Source organism: Typopeltis vanoorti, chromosome 3, assembly GCF_054136105.1.
Source record: "Typopeltis vanoorti isolate ZY-2024b chromosome 3, IOZ_Tvanoo_1.0, whole genome shotgun sequence".
NCBI lineage: Eukaryota > Metazoa > Arthropoda > Arachnida > Uropygi > Thelyphonidae > Typopeltis > Typopeltis vanoorti.
Window position 1 is genome coordinate 124,603,885 of NC_143551.1, and position 26,953 is coordinate 124,630,837.

The window sequence follows — 26,953 nt, forward strand, 5'->3', positions numbered from 1 at the left end:
GAGTCCTTAATAGACTTTTAGCCTATATTTTGAAAGAAGAAGAAGAAGATGCAAAAATTCTTCCTTAATATTCTTCTTTTTTCTAGCGCTTTTATCCCACAGATTCAGGGTCTGCTATTACGTACTGCGACTTTAAGCAACCCCAACCGGCAAGTTGAAGTTGCTTAAAGTTTTCCGATTTCCTGTGAAAACCCCTCCTACCTCCGTATCAGACCGGCCAACTCACCTTTTCGAAAGACACCAGATAAAGGTTCCTCGTGTCTTGGACGGGAGTCGAACCCAGATCTTTCCGACCAAAGAGCTTCGTCTATACCGACTGAGCTACGGAAGCTCTTCTTCCTGAATGATATCTGAAATTTATCTCTGGCGATAATATCTACCATATAAAAGAATCAATGTAACGTATTTATGAACTAGTTATACTGTCATACATTTATGTTACGTTAGAGGGTAGAATATTAACTCTGCTGTAGCACACTCAACAGCACTGGAGTTCTTTGGTTGGAAAGACCTGCGTTTAAATCTCATTGTACGATGCGAAGAACGTTTCATTGGACTTTTTGATCTAATTGTGAGCTGCGAGTCTTAAAGAAGATGGCAGATTTGGAAACTAGAGTTCTTTTTTCTTCATAAACCAGTAGAGAATACATGCATTGATAGACATAGCAGACTAATGGAGATAAAATTAATCTCTGTATCATTACCAATTGTAGGTTTTAAAAATGAATCTTACCAAGGAAAAGTTTCGAATCTATAGATGACACTGGAGTTCTTTTATGGTACACCAAGAATATGAATGTTGTTCTATTATTATTCTAAGGTGGTTTTAATTATGAGCTATTCTGTTTTATGAATTATTCAGTTTCAATCTCAGAAGTATAAATGTTGGTTAAATTCCACTGAATTCGTCGAATGATGTTAGGACATATAAAGGATTCTACTCTTTACCAATAGATGGCACTGGGCGCTTTGGACTAGTGCAATTTATTATGATCACTTATATATAAAAAAATTTTAACTTCGTTTACGGCCAGCATATTCATTCCGAATTGCGTTTTAAAAGTAAATACTAGACTTATTTAGAAATCTTAATATAAGATTGCTAGATAAGTCTAACAAAGAATGCATACATGCACGCAAGTTTTATTAGAATTTTACTCATAAATAATTCCTGCATTGCCGATGACGTGCACAAACCTATGATTTACAATGACAATTTGAAAATACAGTAGTTGCAAAAACAAACTGTTACAAAAGCAAATTTGAAACATTATTCAAAACGCCAAGGAATAATAACAGAATTCCAGTACTATATAAAAAGAATTCTCACACTTTTAAAACGTCAAAATATCTTTTAAAATAAGGATATAAGTATATATAAAGCAATCAGTAGATCACCGTGTTCGTTATTGTTATGATCACTATTTTTGGCTATCTGCACGAAAAATGATTAAGGCTAAAATTATGAGCAGAATAAACTTAACATGCAAAACGTTTAATCAAAGTAGTGAAATTTTCTGAGAAGAACACCAGTGGGTGTTCATACATTAGTCTATGCGAGTACAACCTGCGTTTAGACACTTAAATGAATGCGTAAAATTAACTAAAATATTATACAGGGTGTTCGGGATAAATTTGACATATTTATAATTAATTATATTTTTCCGTAAGTTACATGTATTAACACACACTTCTCTTCATTTAAAAGTTTGGACCCTTCTTCATTCATATACAAGATGTCAGAAAGGATGGATAGCTGGAACCCACCTGAATCATGGAAGAGAATAACTTGTATCATGATGATTCGTGCCCGCCATCAAAATAAGGATATTACGACTGCTGCCCAATGCTCCCTGAATACAGTAAAAACAATCAGGCATGAACTAGAGACTTGCAATGGTGACTACGAGGATGTAGCAAGAAGAAAGATCCCTAGCAGACGATCTGATTGCGTTCGTACAGCAGAATTCCTCGCAAATCTGCAGGAACAGGTGTTGAAGAACCCTGGCATTGGAATTCGGGCTTTGTTCGTGGAGTTGCTAACTGTAGTCAAGCCCTGGATAACAAGGGTAGCCAATGGTAGGCCGTATGTATGGCAGCAGGATTCGGCCCCTTGCCACACCTCTGGGAAAAGTCAAAAATGGTTGTCTGAAAATTTCTACGACTTCACCAGTCCAAATGTTTGGCCTCCAAACTCCCCAGACCTTAACCCCATGGATTATTTTGTATGGGGCGCAGTTGAAAAAGACACCAATCGCACTTCCAGTAATACAAAAGCCCAGTTAATGGATAAAATTAAAACAGTTTTTGCGGCCCTTCCCAGGGAGACTGTAGCATCAGCTTGTTCGAGGTTCCGAAGCAGAATTGAAGCTGTGATCGATGCTAATGGTGGTTATTTTGAGTAAATCTTGTTGATAGTATTGTAATTAACTCTGCCTGTAATGTTTTTTTGTCAATTCATTAAATTTAATAGATACAAAGAAGATTTTCTTTTTCCTTACGAAACTGTCAAATTTATCCCGAACACCCTGTATATCAAAAGCCATAATTCTGGTGTGATTTATTTGTATAATTCACCTAGTATGAGTCCGTTTGTTTAAGAAAATAATCGACGCATTAGTAGAAATTGGACGCAAGGAGTTAATACAATGACTACAATTTGTGTAAAGAAAGTTAAGGCGATAAATTACTTTCTCAGATGATTCCTTTGTTGAGCGGACACTAACATATGTTAGCTTCTAATGGAGAATGTTCGTGGCTCTTCAGAAAAACCTACGTTTAAGCTCTTAGTTATTTGGAAAGTTGCCAGTGCGTTAGGAAGTCTGTTTTTGATCAAAGTAGTGTTAATTATACTTTCAGTAATTAACTCTGAAGAAGTAATTAAGATAAAGGGATTGTTATCTCACGTTTAAATCTGCCTATCCGACTTCTGGTCCAGAAGCAAAGGTCTTTCATGTAGCATATGGCACTGTAATCGTAGTCGTCTGGCTTATTTCACGTTGCGTTCTTGAAAGAAGGTCCTGATCGGTTGTGTGTCCAAGAAAGTATACACGAGATTGGGACCAGAACCATATTAAATCAACTAGTTGGCAAACACCATATCTTAGATAAGTGCAAGACATCCATTACATTTATTGAGTAAATGCAAGTGTGGGGAATAATTTTAAAGTGACAGCTTGTCTTTGTGAATTACTAAGAGCATTAAGAACCCATTTATATCAAATTTGTGTCAGTTATTTTAATACCTCAAACAAATATAACTAAAAAGAGTAAATTAAATATAAGTATCGGAGTATATCGATAACTAAATTAGATTTAATTAGTATTTATTTTCATCCATTCATATTGGTGTAATTTGAGAATCTATTTAAATTATGAGGAGTTTATTATTATTATTATTTTTTTTTTTATGTATAAGGAATTGGTTGAATTGCAAACGTCTTACTTGACAATATAGTTACCAGCACGAAATGTATGTATATACAGGCTGGCCATAAATTAACTTTCCCTCTTTGGAGGTATATGTAGCTAAAACTGATACACGGAATGAGACCAAATTTTATATTGAGACTTTTGAAAGCATGGGGAGATGATTTCCGCGAAAAAAGATTTAGCACCAAAAGTCGCCGGGAAAATTTTGGCACTGGCGGAGCCGCATGGCCGCCTCGATTCCCGGATATCACTCCATGTAACTTTTGGCTGTGGGGATATGTGCATGTTGGTGGCGTTCCCAACTTGCATGTGTTGAAAGAGAACATAAAACGGGCTGTTATGAACATCCGATCTGATTCCTTACGCTCAGATGTAGAGCATGTCGCACACCGGATGCAATTTGTTGTACACAAGAAAGGTCAGCACATTGAAAATCGTGTATGTGGTCCAGGGGACCCTGATTCTGATGAATAAAACATTATTTCCTGTGAGTTCAATCACTACATTAATTTCTGTGTCTTTCGCAAGTTGTTGTTGTAGTTTAATTATTATTATTATTATTATTATCATTGTAACGCACCACATATCCAGCTGGAATGAGTGAGGTGGCTGTCGCTTACACCGTTGGAATGTTCTTATTCCATTTTATCTGTCTTTAATGTAATTATCCACTTGTTTTCGGTTCCGTCAGCGCCAAAATTTCCACTATCGGCGACTTTTGGTACTAAACCTTTTTTTCGCGGAAATCATCTCCCCACGCCTTCAAAAGTCTCAATGTAAAATTTGATCTCATTCCGTTTATTTGTTTTAGCTACAGATGCCTCCAAAGAGGGAAAATTATTTTATGGCCACCCTGTACGTGAGTGTATTTTTTTTTGTATATACGAATAATACGTCCTTGGTTCTTCAGCGTTTAGTTTAATCCTGGTTTACAACTGAATAGGTGAAATTATTATTATAATTTATATGGTAAGTAATATCAACCGTTTAATTAGTTTTGTGCAATATCTGGTAGTATTACTTCTTAGTGCAATATCTGGTAGTATTAATCTTTGCGTTTTAGTTCTCTATACATACATAGCAGTCTACCAGTTCAATATTTCTTTTCACCTTTTGTTAATACAGTGACTTATTATGTATGCCACATGTACGCGTGTGTAGATATGAAGAAATATGTCTTTCAGGGAAATTTGTTTTTTCAACAAAAGCATTCGAAAACATTACACGTAGCAAAGTTTTTTTTTCAATCTATTGAAGCTTTCCCAAGTGATATGCTTTAGTAGTCCTAACTTAATTTTCTTTGCTGTTGATTCATGAATTGTTGAAGTTTCTTTTCGAAGCGTTGCGATCAGACGAAAATAAAGCTAGTTATTTACAAGGAGAGCTGCACCTTTTTACCCATGAAGGTAATCCAGATACAAACTAAATGTATTAAAAATGAAAACAATTTTCCCTAAGTTTTTGAAGAAAAAAATTCTTCAGCACAAATTACTGTGGTCAATATAATCATTCTTTAAATAAAATTTAGATAATACATTGACACATTTTGCTTGACCCTGTTGTTTATACTTTTCTCCTTAGTGCATAATAAAGTTGTGTTAGTAGCATACACCCTACAAAGCTAGAGGACTTATGCAATTAGAGAGCCTTCTAAGTTATGAACTTATTTATTTTATAACTTTATACTTTTAATATTTTGTATTGTGATGCTCTTTTACGATGTATTAGTAATGGAAAAGAATCTAACTTAAAATATATAATATGCAAGAAGTCTAGATATTATGTACTACTGCTGCAACAGTGATACAGATGTTTTGGTATTCATTAATTGTCGCTAATCCTGTTTTAACTGCAAATAGATTACATTTTCTAGTATTGCTTATTCTCAAGAATTGCAGTCGTTTATAAGAATAGTAAATAATGCAGTTTCATCAATTCACAGTCCCTCTATACAGCATAATATGATCAGTAAATCTTAAAGATTTCAAGAGAAACTTCCGACTAGAGGAACGTTTTTTTTCCTAAGCCTTTCTTTGACCAGTTCCCTAGTTAGTCGATCTCTAGCACAGGCAAGAGGTTTTTCGTCCGGTAAACTCAAGAAAATCGACTGTAGAACCTACAATATATCAGACAATAACATATTGTGTTAGGATTTGGGACCTCAGGATGGCAGCGCTTGTCAGTCGTCTCGTCATCGGATGCTGCTTATAATTAGTGATGTTATTTTGCCAGCTATCTCTGATTGGCTATCTATGGAGACTGAACTTCAATCTCCAAAAATTATAGCGCTAATACGGCCTCGCCTACTTGCAGATAGAGGAATAAATGGCGTTAGCTTATTTTTTTAGATCTGACAGCTAAATAATAAATACCATTTTAATGCAAAATGATATCTTCAAGTTGCGTGTTCTGTGATTGTATAATTTCATAGATATAAATATGAACATAGATAACATTACCTGAAAGCCATAGCATTCTCCCGGCTCTAGTCCTACAAATATGAACATGTGGTTGTTGCGCATTGCTGGTAGAACATGCAGAGTTTCATTGGATACCAGTTTCTCATCCTGACTTAACTGTACAACATAGTGAGTGATATTAGATCCATTGTCATGACTTGGACGTCGCCATCCAAACAGGAGTGTTTCATTTGTTGATGCCAGCATCTGTACCCAAGAAATTTTGGGTGGTACTAAAATAGAAGAAATGAAACGTGTTAGGAATCACATAATATTAGACTTTTTTAAACATATTATTGAGATCAAGAAAATCGACTGTAGAACCTACAATATATCAGACAATAACATATTGTGTTAGAATTTGGGACCTCAGGATGGCAGCACTTGTCAGTCGTCTCGTCATCGGATGCTGCTTATAATTAGTAATTATATAAGGTGTTTATTCCGAAACGCACGGCTATATTCAAATCAAGCGAATTTGTTAGGAAGACCGTTTTAAAACTTTTTACTCCACTAATTGTCGTTTAACCAGAAATTCATCAAATGTAATAAGATGCTAATTGCACTTTACACAGATCATTTATATTAACTATATGGATTTTTTTAAATGGTAATGTTGGTAAGGTATCTTAACTATAAAACTCTCACACGAGCGTTATTACAAATATAATATAATCCCCACGTACTGAAAAATCAATTCTTAAAACATAGGTGTCGCATATGTTAAGCGAATTTTTGAATTAATACAAAATCACTTAACACTAGCGACACCTGTGTTCTAAGAAATTTTTTTGCAGTACTTACTTGAGGATATATATTTATAATCGGATAATGCTCACATATATGACAGTCTATCTTGGAATTGTGTTGTGAATATATACATCGGTAAATTTTTAAATGTCTTACAATGTTCATTATGCGAATTTGCCAATATTTCATGCGCTTGGATTTTATTTTTATTAGATTATTTAGAAAAATAATCTAATAAAAGGGATAATTTAGTATGAGAGCTACACCTAGACTTTCATTTATATCTCTCAAAGGACAAATGAGCGAATCTAAAAGTAGTCGAACGCATTCTTAATTTTCCTCACTTTACAAGCCTCTGCTGACGACGTTTATAGATGAAATCTATTTCTATTTAATTTATGCACCTTTATGTGGTGTGTAAAGTAAATTCAGAAGTTATCTTTTTTAACATTTAATTGAGATTTCTCAGTGTTCTTTCAATTAATTATTTAAAGAATTTCATATTGGTATAGTTACAAATAGTAATTATAAGTAATTATACTAATAAGTATCCCAATAACAAGTTTATGCAGATTCAGGAAGATTTATTATGAACACTGTATAAATAATTCTTCTTTAGAAGTTGCAGTAAGCTGTGTGAACCTTCTAAAGTTAAGTAGTCAACGATCTAAAAGGTATTGGAAGATGAACGATAATACAAAATTAAGAAATAATCAGGTATGCAAAGAAAATCGATGTATAAGGGTAAGTGAATCCCTTAAGAGACTGGCTCACCTGAGCAGTTTATCTACTTAGCAGAAAAGGATTCATTAGGAGTTTCTGTCTAATTTCATTATTCATTTACTTCATGTGCATCTGTTTATCGTCTTGCTTTTCTGAATGCATGTTGGCATTTAAGTATCAGGCGGTGTCAATTTTCTTTGTACTTTCCTTATGTTAGGCATGTTCCAAGTTTTGCTCACAACCATAAATGAAAGTGAATAATTTATATTCTTGTTATTTCCACTTTCCAAAGTATACACCGATCTGTATCAAGCGGATAATATCATATCATTTCTCTACCATCAAAAAATGGGTAGTCTGAATCTCAATTTAACCCTGCATTTAAAGAAAATATCGACCATGGAATTATAGGCAGTAATACGAGTGTTATAATTTAGGACCAGCTATACGAATATCTTTAATTAGCAGATGATTTTCATCGTTCGGGATGAGACCCCTCTACCTTTCTTATTAGAAGCCTTAAGTGAGAAGCAAATTAGCCTTGTGAAAATGAATCATAACGTCAGGCCACCCAGAGAAAGGCTGTTCTAAGTTTGATACTAGTCACAAGAGAAGAAGTTTTTTCTAAGCCTTTCTTCTATCGTTCGTGAGTTAGGTGATCTCTGGCACGGACTAGGTAGTTTTATTCCCTCCAAGAAATTCAAGTTTTAACCTGAATTTCAAGTAAAAGATCATGGAATTATCGGCAGTAATACGAGTATTACAATTTAGGGCCATGAGATGGCTGCAGTTGTTTGTTGTAGCGCTCTCTCTCTCTCTCTATCTCTCACTCTCTTATAAACTTAGACTTTTTGATTTGGGCTGGCCATTAGTAAATACTTGAAGAATAGAAATTAGCTGCCTACTAGTTTCAGTCCTTAGGGCTAAAAGAGCTCTTCCCACATCTCTTAGGGAAATGAAAGTTACAGGATTCATTTATTTTTCTTTTCTCTAAAGCAAGGTTCGAAGTTTTGTTATGTAATGCTAGAGGTTTCCAGTTTTTCTTGGATTATCATAAAAAATTCTCCATAACGATCACCTTCGCTACTAGGTGAAGGTTGTAGCATCCTATTCTTCAACCACGAGATATGAAAGTTGATTTAATAAAGTTGTGCTGGATGGTTTATTTTATTCGTTTATTTGTAATGAAACTGCTAAAAGTATTAGAAGGAGCAACTACCTAGATTTGGTAGCTTGCTTTAGTCGTGAATGAGATAGTTTTTACAATTAAAGCCTATTTTTTCTTCGATCGTTTCGTAAAATGCACGTGCTGATGGAGCAAAGTACCTGTGCATTAAATTCTGCTGTAAACTTGGAAAGATACAACACAAACGTTCAAAATCTTTCAAAAACATTAATACAAACAAACTTGAGCCTGTTTAAGATATCTGAGTGATAACCCCGTTTTAAAAGCGGTCAGTATCTCTCTAATACCGAGGGTTCGGTGCAAATTTCTTCCCTAAACATCATTAAACTGTCTACAGAATATTCTTTAACGCCATTTAGTTTGTTGCGCACTCCTTCATAAAAGGTCTTTCGACGCATGCTTTACTCATTACAACGATATGTTAAGCATTCTGGATTTTTTAACCAAGAAGAGCATTATCATCGTTTCACATCTGTTCTTAGGCTCTCCCTGAGATTTTACTCTTTCCCAAAGATGAAAGCTTATCAGAAGAAATTATTTCAATACCTTGTGAATATACACCCTCTGTCCAAAAAGAAACCGAATTTTTCGAAAATAGAAGAAACTAGTGGCGCCCCCTTTGTATCTTTTTGTTGTCGAAAGCGGCAACCTTCATTACTGTTGTGTCAACTGTTCATGACATTTATTTCATTAGAAGCTGAGTGACAGCGTGTTTTGATGAACGGTCGGAAAATGAGTTTCAAACAGAGAGCTGCGATTGACTCTTGTGTTAATTTTGTGTTTGAAGCATCAAATGCTTATCCCATACTCAAGTTTACGAGTGGTTTAAGCGATTTTAATGTGGTCGTGAGGCGCTTGAGGACGACAAAAAGCCAGGTCGTCCAAAAACTGGACTGAGCGAAGTTGACATCCAAAAAGTGCGTGATTTCATCAAAGAAAACCCGAAATCGTCCGTGAGATTGATTGAAGATGAATTGGGGGGGGGGATCCAAAATCAACTGTGCACAATATTTTGACCGAGAGTTTGGGCCTTTGTAAATTGAATTCGCGGTTTGTTCCCCACAAGTTGACCAACGACCAAAAAAATATATCGAATTGAACACTGCAAGGACCTCATTAAAACCGCTTGTAAGGACTCAAACTTCCTTCAAACGGTCGTTACTGGTGACGAAACATGGTGTTTTGAGTATGAGCCCGAAACAAAGCACCAGAGTGCTGAGTGGACACCATCAGAAGAGGGGCATCCGAAAAAAAGTCGCTTGGAGAAGTCAAAAGCGAAGACAATACTGATTTTGTTCTACGATTCCAAGGGCATTAACCACAAAGAATTCATTCCGCCTGGCCAAACGGTCAATGGTGAGTTTTATCTCGAAGTTTTAAATCGATTCATAGCGAGAATTAATTGCCTACTGCATGAATATCGTGACGAACACCGTTCTTCAAAACACAGTCACTCTTGGCACTATAACTCCGCTTCTAATGAAACAAATGTCATAAACAGTTGAAACAACACTAATGAAGGTGGTTGCCGCTTTCGACGAAAAAAAGATACAACAGGTGGCGCCACTAGTTTCTTCTATTTTCGAAAGGTTCGGTTTCTTTTTGGACAGAGGGTGTACATGCTAAATACGAATAGCTTCAAGCCATTTACGAACAGTCCTGCTAGATATACAATGAATAATGAGAGGATAGTTAGAATTGCTGCTCAGTAAGAAGGTAATCCCAAGTTGCTTGGAGTAAATGTACCCAATATTTTTGAGTTGGACTTCTCTCAACTATGAAGTTTTTCCATTTCCAAGCCGGCATTATGGGACCTCACTATGTACCACTCACCGCACTTTAGTAGTCATTGTAATCAAACGTTTTTTAATATACAGTATATTGATCTCATACACGAGAGGTACAAGACCTGTAACTAAACCGTGCCATGTGAAAGGTACACGACACTCAGTGAACGATCACAGAAGAAGCTCTCATTTATGGAGTGTGACAGATAGACTGTAGGATGGCTATTTGCTTAGTAGGCCTCAATGCGAGACATGATCAAAATTCCCGGAAATGTCATAAGCAACAGTTTCTTCGAACTTTTCCATGGCAAATATCCAGTGATGAGTGAGTGATGTAAGTTAAGAGTCAGCCATGGACCTTGAGTGGCAGAATTCATATAGATTAATCATTGACCGATTAATTCGTCAATGATTAATTGGTGGGTCTCCAGTTAGTGATGAAATTACTTTGGAAAACGACTGAGGTAATGGCGATTAATCAATAATTTGATGGTAGACTTTTTTCTCCCTTTTTTTGAAATAATCTTCCACGCATTGGAATATGTGCCAGCTAAGTACAGAAGATTAGAGACGATAATACAGGTGTTAGCTCTGGAACACAACTGGAAAAATGCTATAGAGACCAGAATATTTTAGTTTAGTATTCTTCTGATGTCTTTTTGACAACAAAATACAAGAGGCATGAGATGCTGAGATTCTGGTTTAGCAGAATGCGATTTACCTTGCTCATATATGCAGGAGTTGGAGTAAAAGAGCATTGCCAGGAAGATAATTTTATCTTTGGTGTGGTGATAGAGATGGAAAAGCAGGTGAGCAGAAGTTGTATCTGATAGCCTTACCTAAAAGCACGACTTTGGAAATGAGGCGAGTTTACCACAACTGGCCTTCATGAAGTTACATTTGGATTTGCTAATGGTGCTTTCCGTTCATTAAATGCTTCAACACTGAACGAGAATGAAGCTTAAGTTCTCGTTTCTGTCCCCTTGAAGTAAGCTGAGTTTTCAGCTGTGCTATGATACGCCTTCTATTGAACCAAGACTTGGAAAAATGGACGAGAATTGTAGCTAGAATTGAGAATGAAGACCCTTATGCCAATGAAGACAACTTTTGTGACTTGCTCAGAGTATATGCTTGGGTTAGAATAACGGAAACAGTAGTCAGTTTATGTGTAAAAGAGTACAAGTTCCAATGGTCGTTCTACTTGGTACCTTTGCAACACCAGAGGGTGAGGTTGGGAGTGATTGGAAGGAAGGCGTTCTGTGTAAGTGAAGACTTGCTCAAGATTGCGAATTGAGTTATCTAGAAGAGAGGTGACCACTATGGTATATCTGAAAAATAAAAGTGGTTATAAAGAGATTGGGGGTGTGGACATGGTTATCAGGAATTCAGGTAGGTAGTGTACGATTTGCATTCGGTCATAGCCTATAGCAAAAACTTCCACCCAGCTTGGTCACTGGTGTTGGGAAAGGAGAGATGCAGTTGTGGACGTTAAGGTCACCTAAGAAGATGGCTTCGTTATTTGGTTTGCAGAAATTCGAGCATCATGGAGAGGAAGGTGATGAGATCAATTTTCTCGAATTGGGAATCCGGTAAATACAGAAGATGAAGGATACCGAATGGGACAATGAAACCTTAAGCTATAGGAGGTCGAAAGCAGAGGATTCAAAATTAGGAATTCTCTGGCAAGTAACATCGAATCTCACAAAGTCGAAAGTGATGACTCCATTATGGCAAAAGGAATCATGGTGGGCAATTAGGACATTGAGAATCGAGGTTGTCGTACCTACAGTTTGGTTTCTATCAAGAGTCGGAAGTCTAGTCTGGATAACTGTACGTGATAATTTAGTACGTCATTTATATTGCTGTTTATGCCTCGGATAAAGGGAATATGAAGGCGGCGAGTATTTTTAAGAGTTTCGGTCATGTTTTGTATATTGTGCTTGGTTTGGGCTTTTATTGAAATTAGGTTTTGAGATAGATTTGTTTGTCGCAGCGAGTTTGTCGGTGTTTTTGCATTTAATTTTTGATTTGGAGTTTGATGAAACGATAGTGGAGACGTGCAGCGAGAGAAATAGATATGATATACAGACATGACGTGGCCTTGATAGTGCCTTTGACATATATTAGTTGGACTCTCTCTCTCTCCAGGCACAACTAATGTGGCAGTAGGATTATGCACCAGCTGACGGGGAATCCTCGTGACTCGTTACTCACAGCTTATGGCCCATATTGGTGGGACCAGCCTTTAGCACTACTATTTTTACAGATGTGCACCTGAAAATGGAGTTTTCGTTGGGTCCCTTAGAACGTTTGACATGCCCTTGAAGAGGAAAGGGGAACCGGAAACCCTGCTATAAAGGCGAAACATGGTATTCACCACTTCAAGCCTCCAGTAAGTCGGGTGGTGGAAAATAATCTCTGGTTTTCGGGGAAACCTTATAATCTCCATGTCAGATCGGCTACACCACCTTGAGATGAAAAACAACCGTATAAAGGTTCATCGCATCCTAGGTTGGCTTCGAACCCAGTTCTTTTCAATCATTCGACTGATTTGATTGATAATGAAATCATTCGATACCGATTGACCACGAGGCTATCTGGTAGTCATGTTTTAAGTTTTATGAATGAATAGTTGTGTTTACGTTCACGAAAAAAAGAGGGGGAGTCTGTTATCATCCTCGAGTTCTTCCGGCACAACATGTTTTAGATTAGGATGATGCCTTCATAAGCAAGTGAATAAGAAGACTCCTCCCCATTGTCTTTGAGTATGCACTCAAAGACTGCATACTTCTACGGAAATCGTTATTAGATGCAGAAAATTTAATGATTAGAAGACTAAGGATTCTAAAGGTCCCTTGATAAACCATTCATTATACATGACACAAAAGTCCTTAAGATTTTTTTTTTTTTTTTTTACTGAGAGTAATCTTCTAATGAAACGAAGAACACTAACTTTTTGAAATTTCTTTTCATCTGATTAGGTTAGCGAAAATGAAAAAAAAAAAAAAACAAAGATATGAACTCCACCAGACGCTTATTTAAAATTGTATTTCAACTCTTTATTGAAATAATTATGCGTAAATATATCTGTGGTTGGAGATGCGGTCATCAGATCGTGTGCTAGGATAATGTAGTGTAATTAAGTTGAATGAAATTACAAAGCGTGCGGCTGTTTCCCCCTCTTGTCCAGAAGGTAATCACATGGCTTTATTTTTAATACACGTTCGCCCCACAATAATTACCCAATTATACATATCTTATCTTCTAGCAAAAGGTCCCGTTTAAAGGTCTGTATTCAATCAGGATAAAATATGTATACAATAATCAGTAACGGGAAAGAAAAAAAACTTACCATGCAAAGAAGGATAGAATGATACAATTTATGTGAAGTGTGTAGTTATTTGTTCACCTTGCAATTTCCTTAATATCAGCAGAAGGCATTATCTGCTTTATTGGCAAGCTTGGCACCTACCCAAAATACGCAGTCATTAGCAAATGATGACATCTCAGTGAGGACGTTTAACTTGAAGCCATTAATCTGTATAAGAGACACTTATAGAAGAAGAATACTTCGAAAAGTTTCTTTTGATGTTCTCCAAACGTTTCTTTTCTTTTTTCCCGCGAACACCCACTGAAGCAATTGAGACGTGTACAAAGAACTTCATTCTCAGCCACCAAACAAGACAGAGAACACTTTTTTAATTTTTTTTAAAAAAGGTAAGTTAACAGTTCGGGAAATTAAGCAACCAATACTTACCATCTGCCGGCATCGTTATGTTTAAAGTTTCCCAAGTTCCTTGTCCGGCTTCATTTACGGCCGCTACTTGGAAGCCATAAGTCATGGCTGGAGCAAGATAGCGCACTGTGTAGCTCGTCACATTAGGTGGAATTTTATCATCCACGTCCAACCAATCTGCTCCTGTACTGAAATTCTTTACCTGAAGGTGAAAGCGTTTAATAGGGAAATTACTCTTGTACTGGACGTGCCACCTAAGGTATGCAGTCCGAGAGTCCGTGGACTCAACTGCATTTATAACAACTTCTGGCGGGTCTAAAAAAAAAGGAAAGAAATTAAAATTAAGAGCGGTACAAATATAATAAACATAGGCGAAAATTATGAATTCTGTTCAAGTGAATATCTGCATTTTTACCGTATGTATTCCACTGTATTATTATTATTATTATTATTATTATTATTATTATCATCAAATCGCTATTACATATAACTTCGATCACAATCATTTTTGGAAATATCTAGATGACATAACAAGTATTGTTATGTCATCTAGAGATGACATAACATATATATACAGTATAATTACTTTTATATACTAATGATAAGTACGCATATTTAGACGTCAGTTTATTACTTTGGTGTTTATTCACCAAAGTGTGACACTTTGGTGAATAAAATGAAGTAGCAGTTTTGTTTATTATTATAATGTCTGTGACCAAATAGACAATAATTAATAGTATTGCTATTATTATTGTGATAAGTGTTATCATTATCTCTGGACACCCTAAGACTGTTTTAGGAAAATTCACAAAGTGAGTTCCTAGTTATAGATATAAATACTGCAGTGTAGGTCTAAAACTCCTACTGCAAACCTCAAACACGCAACATACATGAATGCACAATTATAGTCAGGATCTCGTTTCTGCCGTCATCAACCATACAATGACAATTTATTAAATCCCATTAAAATCGCAAACCTCTCTGCTGCAAATCAGGGGTAAAAAACTTGCTACAAACCTCCACTATGTTTTCTTTCTATTTTAGTATGGCCACCATGAGTTCTAGCTTAGCATCACTATGCTTTACAGTTATTTGATTTCCTATCACGTGAGCTGGATACTAATAAATTGGAACAACATTACTTCAATGTATTTACTACTGGAAGGCGCTTCAAACTTTAATGCCCTGCCCTTAAAACTCAATATCAAACTTCCTTAGAGAACCTAAAGTCTGATGATTTTGCTGATATAATTTTCCACTTGAGTTCCGAAATCATGGAGTCAACATAACTTTGCTAGCGATTGAAAAGCCTAGTTTACATTATTTCCAATGATGAAAACCATAAACTATTAAGTGGAATTAAGAGACTACGATGGAAGCGTCTTATACCGGTCAGTTTTACACATTCTTAGGCCATTATTCTGTATTGCAAAAGAGGGGAAAATATAGTGCAAAGGAGTTTAAATTAACAATGAATTTCATCTCTAAGAAAGCAGACGAAAATTTATAGTTAATATCATAATCACGTGAAAAGTAGGAGGGTACTGTCTGACCACAGATCCGAGACCCTTGGCTGGCAATGTGCCAAGAAGAGTCAATTCATGTTGAAGAGGAGAAAGGAATAAGGCGATGTACGAATTCGTTACCATCAAGCGAAATCACGTGATTTATACGTAACTGTTGTACAAGCAAATTAGTTACAACTTTAAAAAATAGAATTTTCATAAAAGAAAAGATAATTTTCCGATGTATAATAATAAATACTCATCCCATGAAACGCATTGATTACCCTATTATCGGAATAGATTCGCCTTCTTCTGACATGCTCAGAAGTGTCGATGGTCTCGCATCTGTGGTCGCACAGTTAATACTTTTATATTTGTTTAGAAATACCCACACGAAATGAATACAATAGACTAACATTATCAGATTATTTCTCATAATAAATAACTATTTCCAGGCTGACTTCAGAAATGGCAATAGACATCAAACTATCATTGTACTGGGCTACATTAAATGAACAAGTCGGCTGTATTAAAAAAATGATATTGAATTATTCTGAATTGTACAGTTGGTTCTCCATAAATCTGTAGTTTATCCTGACGATTTGGTATACTTCATGCGTACAGAAACACATTTACTAGCAGTTCTCTTGAATTTTATCGTTGAGAAAGAGAATGAAATTTAACACGTATTTTACTTATGACCAGATGTTTGGTTCTTTAGGCTATAGCTTGATATATTCCGAATGAATGTATTCTACAATCTTGCTTTCTATAAATAAACAGAACTTTTCAGTGATCTCGATAATTGTTATTCAATGCAACATCTTGTTTTAAAACTTATGATCTGAAATTTCAGAGGAGAATTACTGATCTATCTTTAAACCAACGAATAATTGTCGTACATTAGAAACACATGCCAGTTTTCTATACTAGTAATCCAAAACGGAAGATATTAAGTGACATCTGTGAATAGATACTGATGGTTTGTACATTATGGAAAGTAGTTGCCATGGAAACTATATTATCTGTAAAATAATTGCAGCATCAGAAAACGTTTATCAGAGAGAGAGAGAGAGAGAGATGTGAACAGTTAGTAACATGCACAAACAGTAAATATCTCGCTGATGCATTCGTTCTCGTTGTAACAGCGAGTAACAGAACACCATAGCGAGGTCATTGCGAGATACAACTAATGAATAAAATTTCTACTAGTCCTAGGACTACAGTTTTTCGAAATGTTTTTAATTTTTCTACTTTATTTCCGTAATCTACTTGCGAATAATGAAGTAATTATTAACGTCAGATGAAAAATCACTACGTAAGTCACGTGATATATGTGGATACCAAAACCAGGATCCCGAAAAACCTGGTTGCAACATCATCTCTGGTGTTACGAGTAAAAGAAAATATCACTTGAGCGACAGCCACACAGCACCATTCTTTCGTATTTTCCGTTAAAATAACTCCACAAATCACACCCGCGAACAAGTTCAGCAGCGTAGAGTTATCGCGATTTCATAAAGTTGGTCATGTGTAGCCTCCATACTTCATTCTGCGTGCTATTCTTCTGCTTAAAGAGTTTCTTAAACTCCGAGTGCAAAGTATTCGCAATTAAGGAGGAAAGTACCTTTTAGTTACAATATTTGTCTTATGGCTTCTCATCTTTTCGTTGCGAAGTGACGAACCGAGGCCTGTCTGTACGCGAGATAATTTGTTATCATCTGTCAATATCAGGAGACTCCAACTCTGTTATTCGGAGGCAGTGAGTTGAAGCGAGAGAATATTATCTGAAAATGTTTCTTTACGGAGATAAATTTTGGGTTAATATTCTTCGAACGTACTGAAGTTGAGAATTAACATCTCTGCATAATGTCTTTCGCTGGGGAAAACTTACAATCATTAATAAGCCATTATGAAAATTTCATTGATGGTTATTGCCACCACCTGGACGAAAGCACTTTGGCTCTCCTCCTCACATATTTAGCATTTTTACTTTCTAAACATCTGAATAAGTATCGCGCCATCACGGTGGGCTGTTTTTGAAACTATTACATACATTTAAAACGGTCTCAAGAAGATTATGTAACACTGATAAAGGATTTTAGTTGTCTGGGTAAGTGGAGAAATAGTTTACGAGCTTCTGTAGGCATAAAAGTACACGAAGTTTGCATTTATGGTTATAGTAAGTTAATTAATATATGTTTCGTTCTGCTTCTGTAATCTTTGTACGTTATCGAGTATATTTAATGTTTATTTTAATTTAGATATCTTAATCTGGGATATTTAAATTAAATATAACTTTTACTTGACTTATTTTTGTATTTATTTTATTTTTCTTAGAAATAATATTGTATCTTATAAGTTTTATTTCATTTTTAAGTAAAACTTAAATAAATTTAAAATTTCTCTAAAATTTAAAAGAAATACTTAACATACCCTTAAATATTTCATAACAGAGTTTTATAATTAAATTCAGATAATAAAGGCAGAAAATGAAGATAGAGAATTTGATATGATACTCTTGGAGGGTAATGGATGGCAATGCTTTAGCCAATGAAGTTCTAACTGAGGCTCGGCTATTGCTGTTACCCTACTGCCATGATCAGAGCCTTAATAGCTCAATAACACCTTATCCCTACACTGTCCTCTACAGATAACGGGGAAGATGAAAAGTATTCTTGCTTCGCCCCTTTAAGCCAGTCCTTATAAGGATAAGGCAGAAAATGTTGTGATGATGTTATGGGAAGCAGAGATTTAGTAACTTAAACAGAATGGGAGAGGAAAGATTAGCAAAACAAGTGTTCTCTGCCAGGTTGGCATGAAAAAGACCCAGAGGAAGGCCAAGATATAGGTAGGCTGATACGGTTAAAAGTGTCTTAGAAGATAGAATTATAAGATCTGACAATGTTGGAGTCTTGACAGGTAACAGATTGATTTGGAGGAAAATTGTAGACAGGAAGTTAGTAATGATGTAAATTTTTTATGTAGTACTATCGTATTCTGTACACCCCTTGAGGGCACATGTCAGGAATTTGATAATGATAATTCAAAAAGTGCTGAACGTACCTTTATGTGAAAAGTATATTTACGAAATACGAAAATAATAAAAATTCTCAACCGAACCACGGTACTAATATCCTATAAGTTTACAACCTTTCATGAGAGGGAGTCATAAAAATCATTTCATATCAGAATTTTACATAATTATGACAACGAACTGCGAGTGGTAGTAGTTGAAAGTACATTTCATTCACTTTAAATTTTAAAATGTCAAAATTTTAAAAGGATTATATTCAAAATGTATAATTTCAAAAAATTATTTAATAGTTTATTTAATTTAATAATGTAATATATATATATATATATATATATAATACGAAATCGGAATAATGATGACTAAAAAAACGACGGAATACAAAAATCACGTTGAAATTATCTTGTTAAAATGAAAAAGTTCAAGGGAATGAAAACACTTAGATATAATCGACAGCAAATATCATGCGCTTCAATATTTAAATAAATATATTAGGACCATTATACAAAATATATGAATATGTGAGTGAAAGATGAATGAAGATAACAAAAAAAAAGCTTTCTTCTAAATTACAGACATTACAAAACACTCGGAAAGATCGCATACGCCAGATACCGGTTTCATCATAGAATAGTGAGCAGCCAAAAGAAACTATGATGATCACTGATATTCAAATTTGCTGTTTGTCTACGGGATTTTAGATTTTAGTGTTTATTTTTATTACATCCCCCCATTAACTCATGCCTTCCTATTAGTAGAAAGAGCAGCTGGATTTCTAGTAATCTGCGTAATATATAATATAAGAAATCTGTTCAAGAGGTGATTGGATTAGTTGCATGTGTTTTGGTGTCCACTGCGCACGCGTTATCATGATATGTAGATGTCTCTGAATGTTTGATATATTTATGCCTAGAATGAGGAATAGCGATAGAATGCGAATTTAAAAATTCGCATTCTATCGCTATTCCTCTTTCAAAAAGAAATATTCGCCTTAGTATATGCAGTTATGGATAATTTATCTTCCATATGAATCAGTTTCAATTCCAACATCCGAATCAAGATTTTCAAGATTCGTTCTTCAGCAAAAGAGATGAATTTTAACCCACATGGATGAACTGTCATTCTACTAAACCATAATAGTTACGTTTTTTTTAAGAGGAAATCATTTTAATATCTTTCATCAAGATTATTATTAAAATACTTTTTTTAAAAAAAGGTACCGTGTTAGTAAAATGTTCAGGCATGCTCAAAAATAAAATAATTACCTTCCTAATATAAAAGCAATCAATGATTGTTGGGTCACAATGCGGGGACCCATTGTACACCAATCATTGAAATGAGACAAGCGACGAATTTTAATGTCCGGTATAATTAAGACATTTAATATGCTTTACTGTAGCTATTTTTTGAATTTTTAAATTTTACTTTTAATGTTATGGTGCTAAGAAGAGCAGGTCAGTTTTGTAGTTAACGCTTTTGTCAGTAATACAATACATACACGATAAACACGCGTTCGTACTCTACAATACTCCCAATCATCGAATCAAAATTTTAAAGTTTAATTAATCAGAAAAAAATGTACTTTTTAAAAATCTGGTGGGTCTAACTGAGAAATGTGTAGATTTGGAGTAAGAGAACAAATATTGTTTTCGGTTAGTGGTATCTACAAACCCCCATGGTTTCGTATTAGGTTTTGCGATACCAGAGATGGTATAACTTGAATGCATAGCATTTTTTTAGTGATGAATGTGGCCTATAAGATCTCAGGCTGTTTTCCCTTTAAAGTCTCTGCTATAAGATCGATATGTAACCATTCATCTTGAAGAGACAAATGCAACGTTATGCTGATTCAACTGAAGAGAACAAGTACAATACATTTGTATTATAGTATGCGTGCAGAGATGAGTACAGATGTCTGTGCAATAAGATTGTTTCGTTTTCTTGTCTCTCAACTGATGTAAAGTAAATGCACCCATGATAACAATAGGTTTCCCTTTCAGTAACATGGCAAGATAGACGTTGTTTTCATCCAACTTATGACACACGCAGACTTTTGATTTTTTTTTTTCTCGAATTATTTTAAGGCTGCATGCGTCACGTGTTGGTTGTAAATAAATTAATCTCTCAATTCAAAGTTGGGGGTGCCGAAAGAGTCAAAGTATCGAATTTCACATGAATAAATCCGAGTTTCATGTTTGACAACCTCTTTTTTTGTTTTCATTTAAAGATGGAAACACGAAGGAGTCCAGCTTACAAGTCAGTAAAACTTCAAACAGTGTCATTAGGCACAGAGGAAAGCTGAAACTAATCGATTACTTTTTAAACAATTTCTTAAGTTGAATTGTAAAATTAAAGATGCTTCGCTAAATGGAAAGACAAGATGAAATTTAATTTTCTTCTTACTCGCAGCGCATGCATTACGTGTGCCCTCTATTAAGCACAAGGGCTTAACAACAGTACGAGGAGGACTTAAATATAGCCATGTTAGACAAATTACAAAGTTTTTGTTTATAGAAAGTTACGTTTTTTTTTTTCTTCAAAATAATTAAATGTCTCACGAACTGTACCGCGAAAGAAGAAATTGTTTTCTTGCAAGGAAGTGGCCAATATCCTCAAGTTGGGTATTCTTTCGTTCTTTAATAAGAAGCGAGAATTTATTTAAATGGATGAATGGCTGCATTCGGGATAAGGAACGTGGGGGGAAACACAGCTGCTTCAAGCTACTTATCAATCCTTTTAACTGCCTACGGTAGATGATCTTTAGACTAGCGTAATGAGGATTACTTTTTGTTGCAGTTCTTCACAAGATTCATCATTAGCGACGACGCTCGGAGAAAGGTTTGTGGCTATGGCGTCATCTGGAATGGTCGGTAACTTTAATAAGGCAAAATGCATTTCGACTAGCACGCACACGCACACACACACTTGAAAAACCCTCCAGTTATCTTCCCACAGTAAACATCAATATGCATTAAATGCAATGAATTTGATAATCAGGTATAATAAATGCAATTCCATATCGTTAATACACTGCATTGTGATAAAGAATCTTATTTTAATATCTTCCACGCATGATTATATTATGAAAGTGTATGCCATTAGCTGAATGTTGCATGCAGTTATGAAGATTTCTGATGCCATAAAGCTTCTAAAGCGAATAAGAAAATAATTTACGGTGAACGAGTTCCGACCTTTTGCAGGTTTTGTTCTATTTTCTATATATCAGCAATATCTAACAACGTTGTGGATGTGCGGTAATAGGGATCGTGAACTCCTGGCTAAGAATCACATAATAAAAAAAGGCAATTAATGAGTATGAATAATACTTTCGGACTGCATTAAATTTTTGTTTCGCGATTGCAAATGTAAAATTATGTTGAATAAAAACACACTATTAAAAGCTCGAACATTTCATCTTTCTTTGATTAACTTTGACTTTCTTTTTGTCCATTTTGTCTTAGACACAAAAATATAAAAAAGACAATCAATGGAAATAAAAGTTTTGAGGTCAATGTTGGGAAAACTAGGAAAGATGGAACAAGGAAATGTAGATATTAGGAATGTTTCAGACCTAAACGTGCTGATGAATTACTTGAGAACTCGATTGAAGTGGCTTTTAGACATAATAATGATAATAAATTCAGAAAGGATACCAAGAGTAACGTATAAAATAAACATTGAGGGGAAAGAACGAAGATTAAGATCATGAAAAACGTGGAGAGCTAGATAACAGATTTAGAAAATAAGACACTTGAGATGGAGTCGTGTTTATGGAGAAGGAATACCAGAGGATAGCAAGAAATCGATCTGCTGATCTGACAGGATGTCTGTGGAAGCAGTTGTTGTTGAATGATTTTTCATATACGTAGGACGTTTATTGCAGGATTTCAAGTCCAAAATCTACTTTGATAGAAAATATAGCAGCATACTAATGAAAATCCCGTACGTATTATTATTTTTTTCATTGCTGTTTGAATGAAATTTCGACAGGTGCTAATTTTATTAAACATTCAACTGCGGTGTTGCCTGAAATTTTTGATTTCCTCTGAGGTGAAGAACGATCTTTAAAACTTACTCATTTTTAATTTGGTAAACAAAAAAAAAAGAGAAAAAAAATGCTGGCGATAATATTTTCATTAACTCTGTTTTAATTTTCAGAAATGGATTTCAAGTTTTTGTTTAGTTAGGCAAAAAAAAAGGACATAAAAAAAAACCAAAAGAGGAGAGTTCGGCAGTTTACCTTGCACGTGTCGATTCCTCTTGTCTTTTAGATCGCTCTCGAACTTGCACGACAGTTAAAACAGGACACGTGTAATTGCATTAACTAATCTATAATGTGCCTTAAGCTAATTTACACAATAATTCAATTACGGCATTCAATGAATTGTGCACAAATTTCCAAATGTCCTTTGGGTGTTTCTGTTGTTAGGCAAACAGTTGTTTAGCGATCGCTGAATAGTCCACTAACTCGATAGTTTTAAAGGTGACAAATTTTAATTTAAAAATTCTAAGTAGTAAATATTTTAAAGTACAACTTATAATTATATTAATTAAATGAAGTCAGAAATTAAAACTTATTTAAAATCATAAGTTTATTGAATATTAATAATGTTAATCGTTACTGTTTTTAAATAACAGCTGTTAATTTTTTTTATAATAACAGTTTTTATTTTTCTATTATTGTCCTCGATGTTAAGTAACAGACAGTAACTTTATAAAGAGCAATTAGTTATAAATGAAATGATAAATATAAACTTAAATTAACATAATCAAGTAGCGCTAGCCCAGATACCAATAAAGAGCAGTTTGTTTTTTACTGTGGATCGAAAGTGGGAAATCTCCAAATGTTCGGGAATAAAAACTCTGCATCTTCCGTATAAACTGGGCTAATGCAATCAGCTGAAAAGCTTTATAGCATTACAGACACAAACCTTTGGCATTTACTCTTTATGTTGTCATAATATTCTGAGACGTAGCATTGCGTTTGTTTTCGAAATAAATATTAAATTGTAAATATCGGAATTTGCCTTTATCTTAGGGTTACTTGCAAACATCCCCAATCTCTCTGTGTTCGCTCGATATTGATTTTGTGTAACTACACGCCGCGGTTTACATCTGGGTCTTCCCATAGGGCAGATCCAAGAACCTGAATACATAATTAACAGATTTTAGTCTTAGTTTAGACAAAAGCGTATTCATTCTCGACGACTAAATCAAGGCTTCAAAATAAACAATTTCACTTTCACTTATGTTCATGATCAAAATTGTCAGATTGTTCATCAACAGTCACTAGACATAGAAATTATAGCCTTTACGATAAACGGAACTGTAAAATTTATACTCTTATTATTGATGTTTAAGATTTTCTGACATGCATATCCGCTTTCGTTACCATACAGTTTGTTCGCTGAGGAAACACAGTTTACTCACAATGGAATCAATAATATTATAATCCATATGAACCAGTAAAAAATCATTTCCGACACTGCTTGTCAGTAAATGTATAGTATGGTATGGTATTGCTGATAATCAGATGAGCGGATCAAAGAAAAAGGGTTGGTGATACTTAAGCTTGATTGTGGGCCCACTAGTTTCATGAGTTGGTTTATATGTAAAAGCAGTACGCTCAATGCCAACATAACAGATGAACTCATCAGCGAATGTTCAATGTCACAAGTTTCCTTAATGATGCCACAGTTCTTTGTCAATTTGCACTTTCAGAAATAGTTTAACATTTATTACTCCAAGCTGTACAATATAATCGTTTCTCTCGAAAAATAATGTGTACGTTGGATGATTATGACATAGGAGATGAGATACCGTGGAAGCCACTATATATAATGTGTAAGTGTGTATTGTTTGTTTGTTACATATTTATTTATTTATTTATATTGATTATTACAATATCCCGTTTATGAAATACTCTCCTTAAATCAGGGCATTATAATTTGCTTCACTTTTTTTTTTCAATATATTTTCCCTCAAAAATTATGTTTAGAACCCCAGAAATAGTTTTGCATAAATAGATGTCTTTGAAAAAGTATAAATATACCGAATAATTGAAAATATTTTGAAATCTTTGATTAAAATGGACATCCTACTAATGTACAGAATAAACCAACGGTGACGTTTGTAACAACAGAAACAACAGATAATTAATTATTATTATTTTCCTTAATTAAAGTAAACTAATTTTTCAAGGAATTATATAGATGCAAAAAAAAACCATGAAAATCTAAAACTTTATGGCGTCCTTTGTAATGCCATGCGCTCTTTAGCATTGAAGAAGTACCTTACCATTCGAAACGTTAGCCACCGAAAGGCAACATGCATTCCGTTTAGCTTGGCGATATTGTTATTTGTAGCAATATTTAAGGGAAAAAAAAAAGATTTATTGCTTATTGTAGGCGGCTAATAACCAAGTGACTCCTCGCTACCACAGGGCTTTGAACTCAGACGTACCGCTGTTAATACCACCAGTATCGTCTTGGTCATGTCTTCCATTTCTATCACATCGAGGCTAGAATCCCAAGTGTTCTAGAGCTGCAGGCTGTCTTTGCCTAGTGACAACTAGCTTTTTCACACACACACACACACACACACACACAAGAGAAAGAGAAGAACGAAAGGGAAAAAAATGTGATAAATGGTGAGGCGACTGTGGATGTTGGAATTTATTGATTCACCGATAGGCCTGCTGGAGGTCAGAACGCTGTGAATGAAAGAGGTTAGCAATCTCGTCATACATCACTTAACTACTCTATTTATAGAAATGTTTCAAACATATACGGACTGACACAGTCGTTTGCTGTTCGCAAGAGATAAAGAAATCAGGATGGCAAATTAAGATTGTGTTTTTAAGGGATAGGATTCTGTTACACAGAGCTGAATACTTCACAAAGCAGAAATAGACATGCATTTCTGGAATAGAAATAATATCGATTAAGGTTCATACTAACGGAAATTAGAAAGCTGTCACCGTTTGTATACAGTTACGCAAATAGTCTGTTACTTAAAGTATATTAATACGTTATTAACCTAGAATATGCAAATTTCTGTCTAGTACAGAGCAGTAACCAAGAAATAACCATCTATGAAGATTGTAAATAACATTTTAATGTCATGGGATTCGTAAGGATTATAACCTGGAATCCTGCGAATGTGTGAGATGAACTGGTTTACTTTTTTCACACCTTTTTTTCATAGACTTCCAACGAGCATGGTAGTAGAATCACACCGGACAATGAAAATTATCTATCATCTAAATGTACCCTCGAAACAGCAGTTTAAGCTAAGTGTTAACAATGTGCTTTGACAAAGGAAAGAATATTTTTTGTCCTTTAAATTGTGACCAGATTCTAATTACTGTTTTGAAGAGACAGAGAGTTATATGCTTACCTAATACTAAAACATCCTGAGGCACGGCAGTCATGTTGTATGCATTTACAGCTTGGCAGAGGTAAGTTCCGTTGTCCTCCCTTTTCAGACTACTGATCATAACCGACCCCAAGATTGCAACATTACTGATCACTCTTGTCTGGGTTGTCAAGCGTCCTGCCTCTTCCTTCAGCATCACTCCATCTTTTAACCAGTGAATTGTAGCAGCGGGGTATGACATAGCATGACATGATAAGTTAGCCTTAGTCCCAGCCTCTTGAGCTGTGATATTAGTTTCCACTTCAACCACCAGGGGCACTGGAATCAAACATTATACAAAAAAATTAGGAACTTTTGCAATTTTAAAGTGATCTGTTATATCTAATGAAACAATGTTAATTACGATATATGAATATAACTATTAAATTATTCCTAAACATAAATTACTATCAAACAGTCGAGTTAGTAGTCAGGAGTATTATTACTCTTGCTAATGTCTGGCAAGAAATTCCAGAGCATTATGGGAATATTAAAATATGATGAACTAGCGAGCGCCTTCCACCACTAGATGACGCTTTCCATCCTCTTCTCACAGTTCATGGTATTTTTACTAACTCCCTTCGCTTTACTAGAGTTACATTTTTGCTTTTATAGAAGTGGAAAAAAAAGCAATAATAATCTGCCTTGTTAGTCACACGTCACATTTTTTATATTCTATTTTCTGGAGTCGATTCGTTTGATAGTTTGTCGTTCGTTTTCGGATCATAAGAGAGACAACAACTGCATAGTAATAACAACACCACTAGAAAAAAGTTAATATATTTGAAACATACACTTAGTGATTTCAATATCGCAATTTCAATATTCTCTTATTAAGGCATCATCATAAATGCCATTCCCACACAAGTTTCACTCAACAATACAAAACAGCTGTCAGCAAAAAGCCATAACAAAAGTTTGTTTT

At 34.9% G+C, this 26,953-nt stretch overlaps 1 protein-coding gene across 1 annotated transcript in view; it reads right to left on the reverse strand.

Moving 5' to 3' along the window:
• LOC150108538 (tyrosine-protein phosphatase 69D-like) overlaps positions 1 to 26,230 on the reverse strand; it is a 655,365-nt gene extending 629,135 nt beyond the window's left edge. The window contains exons 1-3 of the mRNA XM_090390483.1: positions 26,011 to 26,230; positions 14,095 to 14,388; positions 5,892 to 6,124 (exon numbers count right to left, since the gene is read on the reverse strand). Of these exons, the coding sequence (XP_090246609.1) occupies positions 5,892 to 6,124; positions 14,095 to 14,388; positions 26,011 to 26,230 (747 nt within the window). The remainder of the gene's footprint in view (positions 1 to 5,891; positions 6,125 to 14,094; positions 14,389 to 26,010) is intronic.
• Between the last annotated feature and the right edge of the window lie 723 nt (positions 26,231 to 26,953).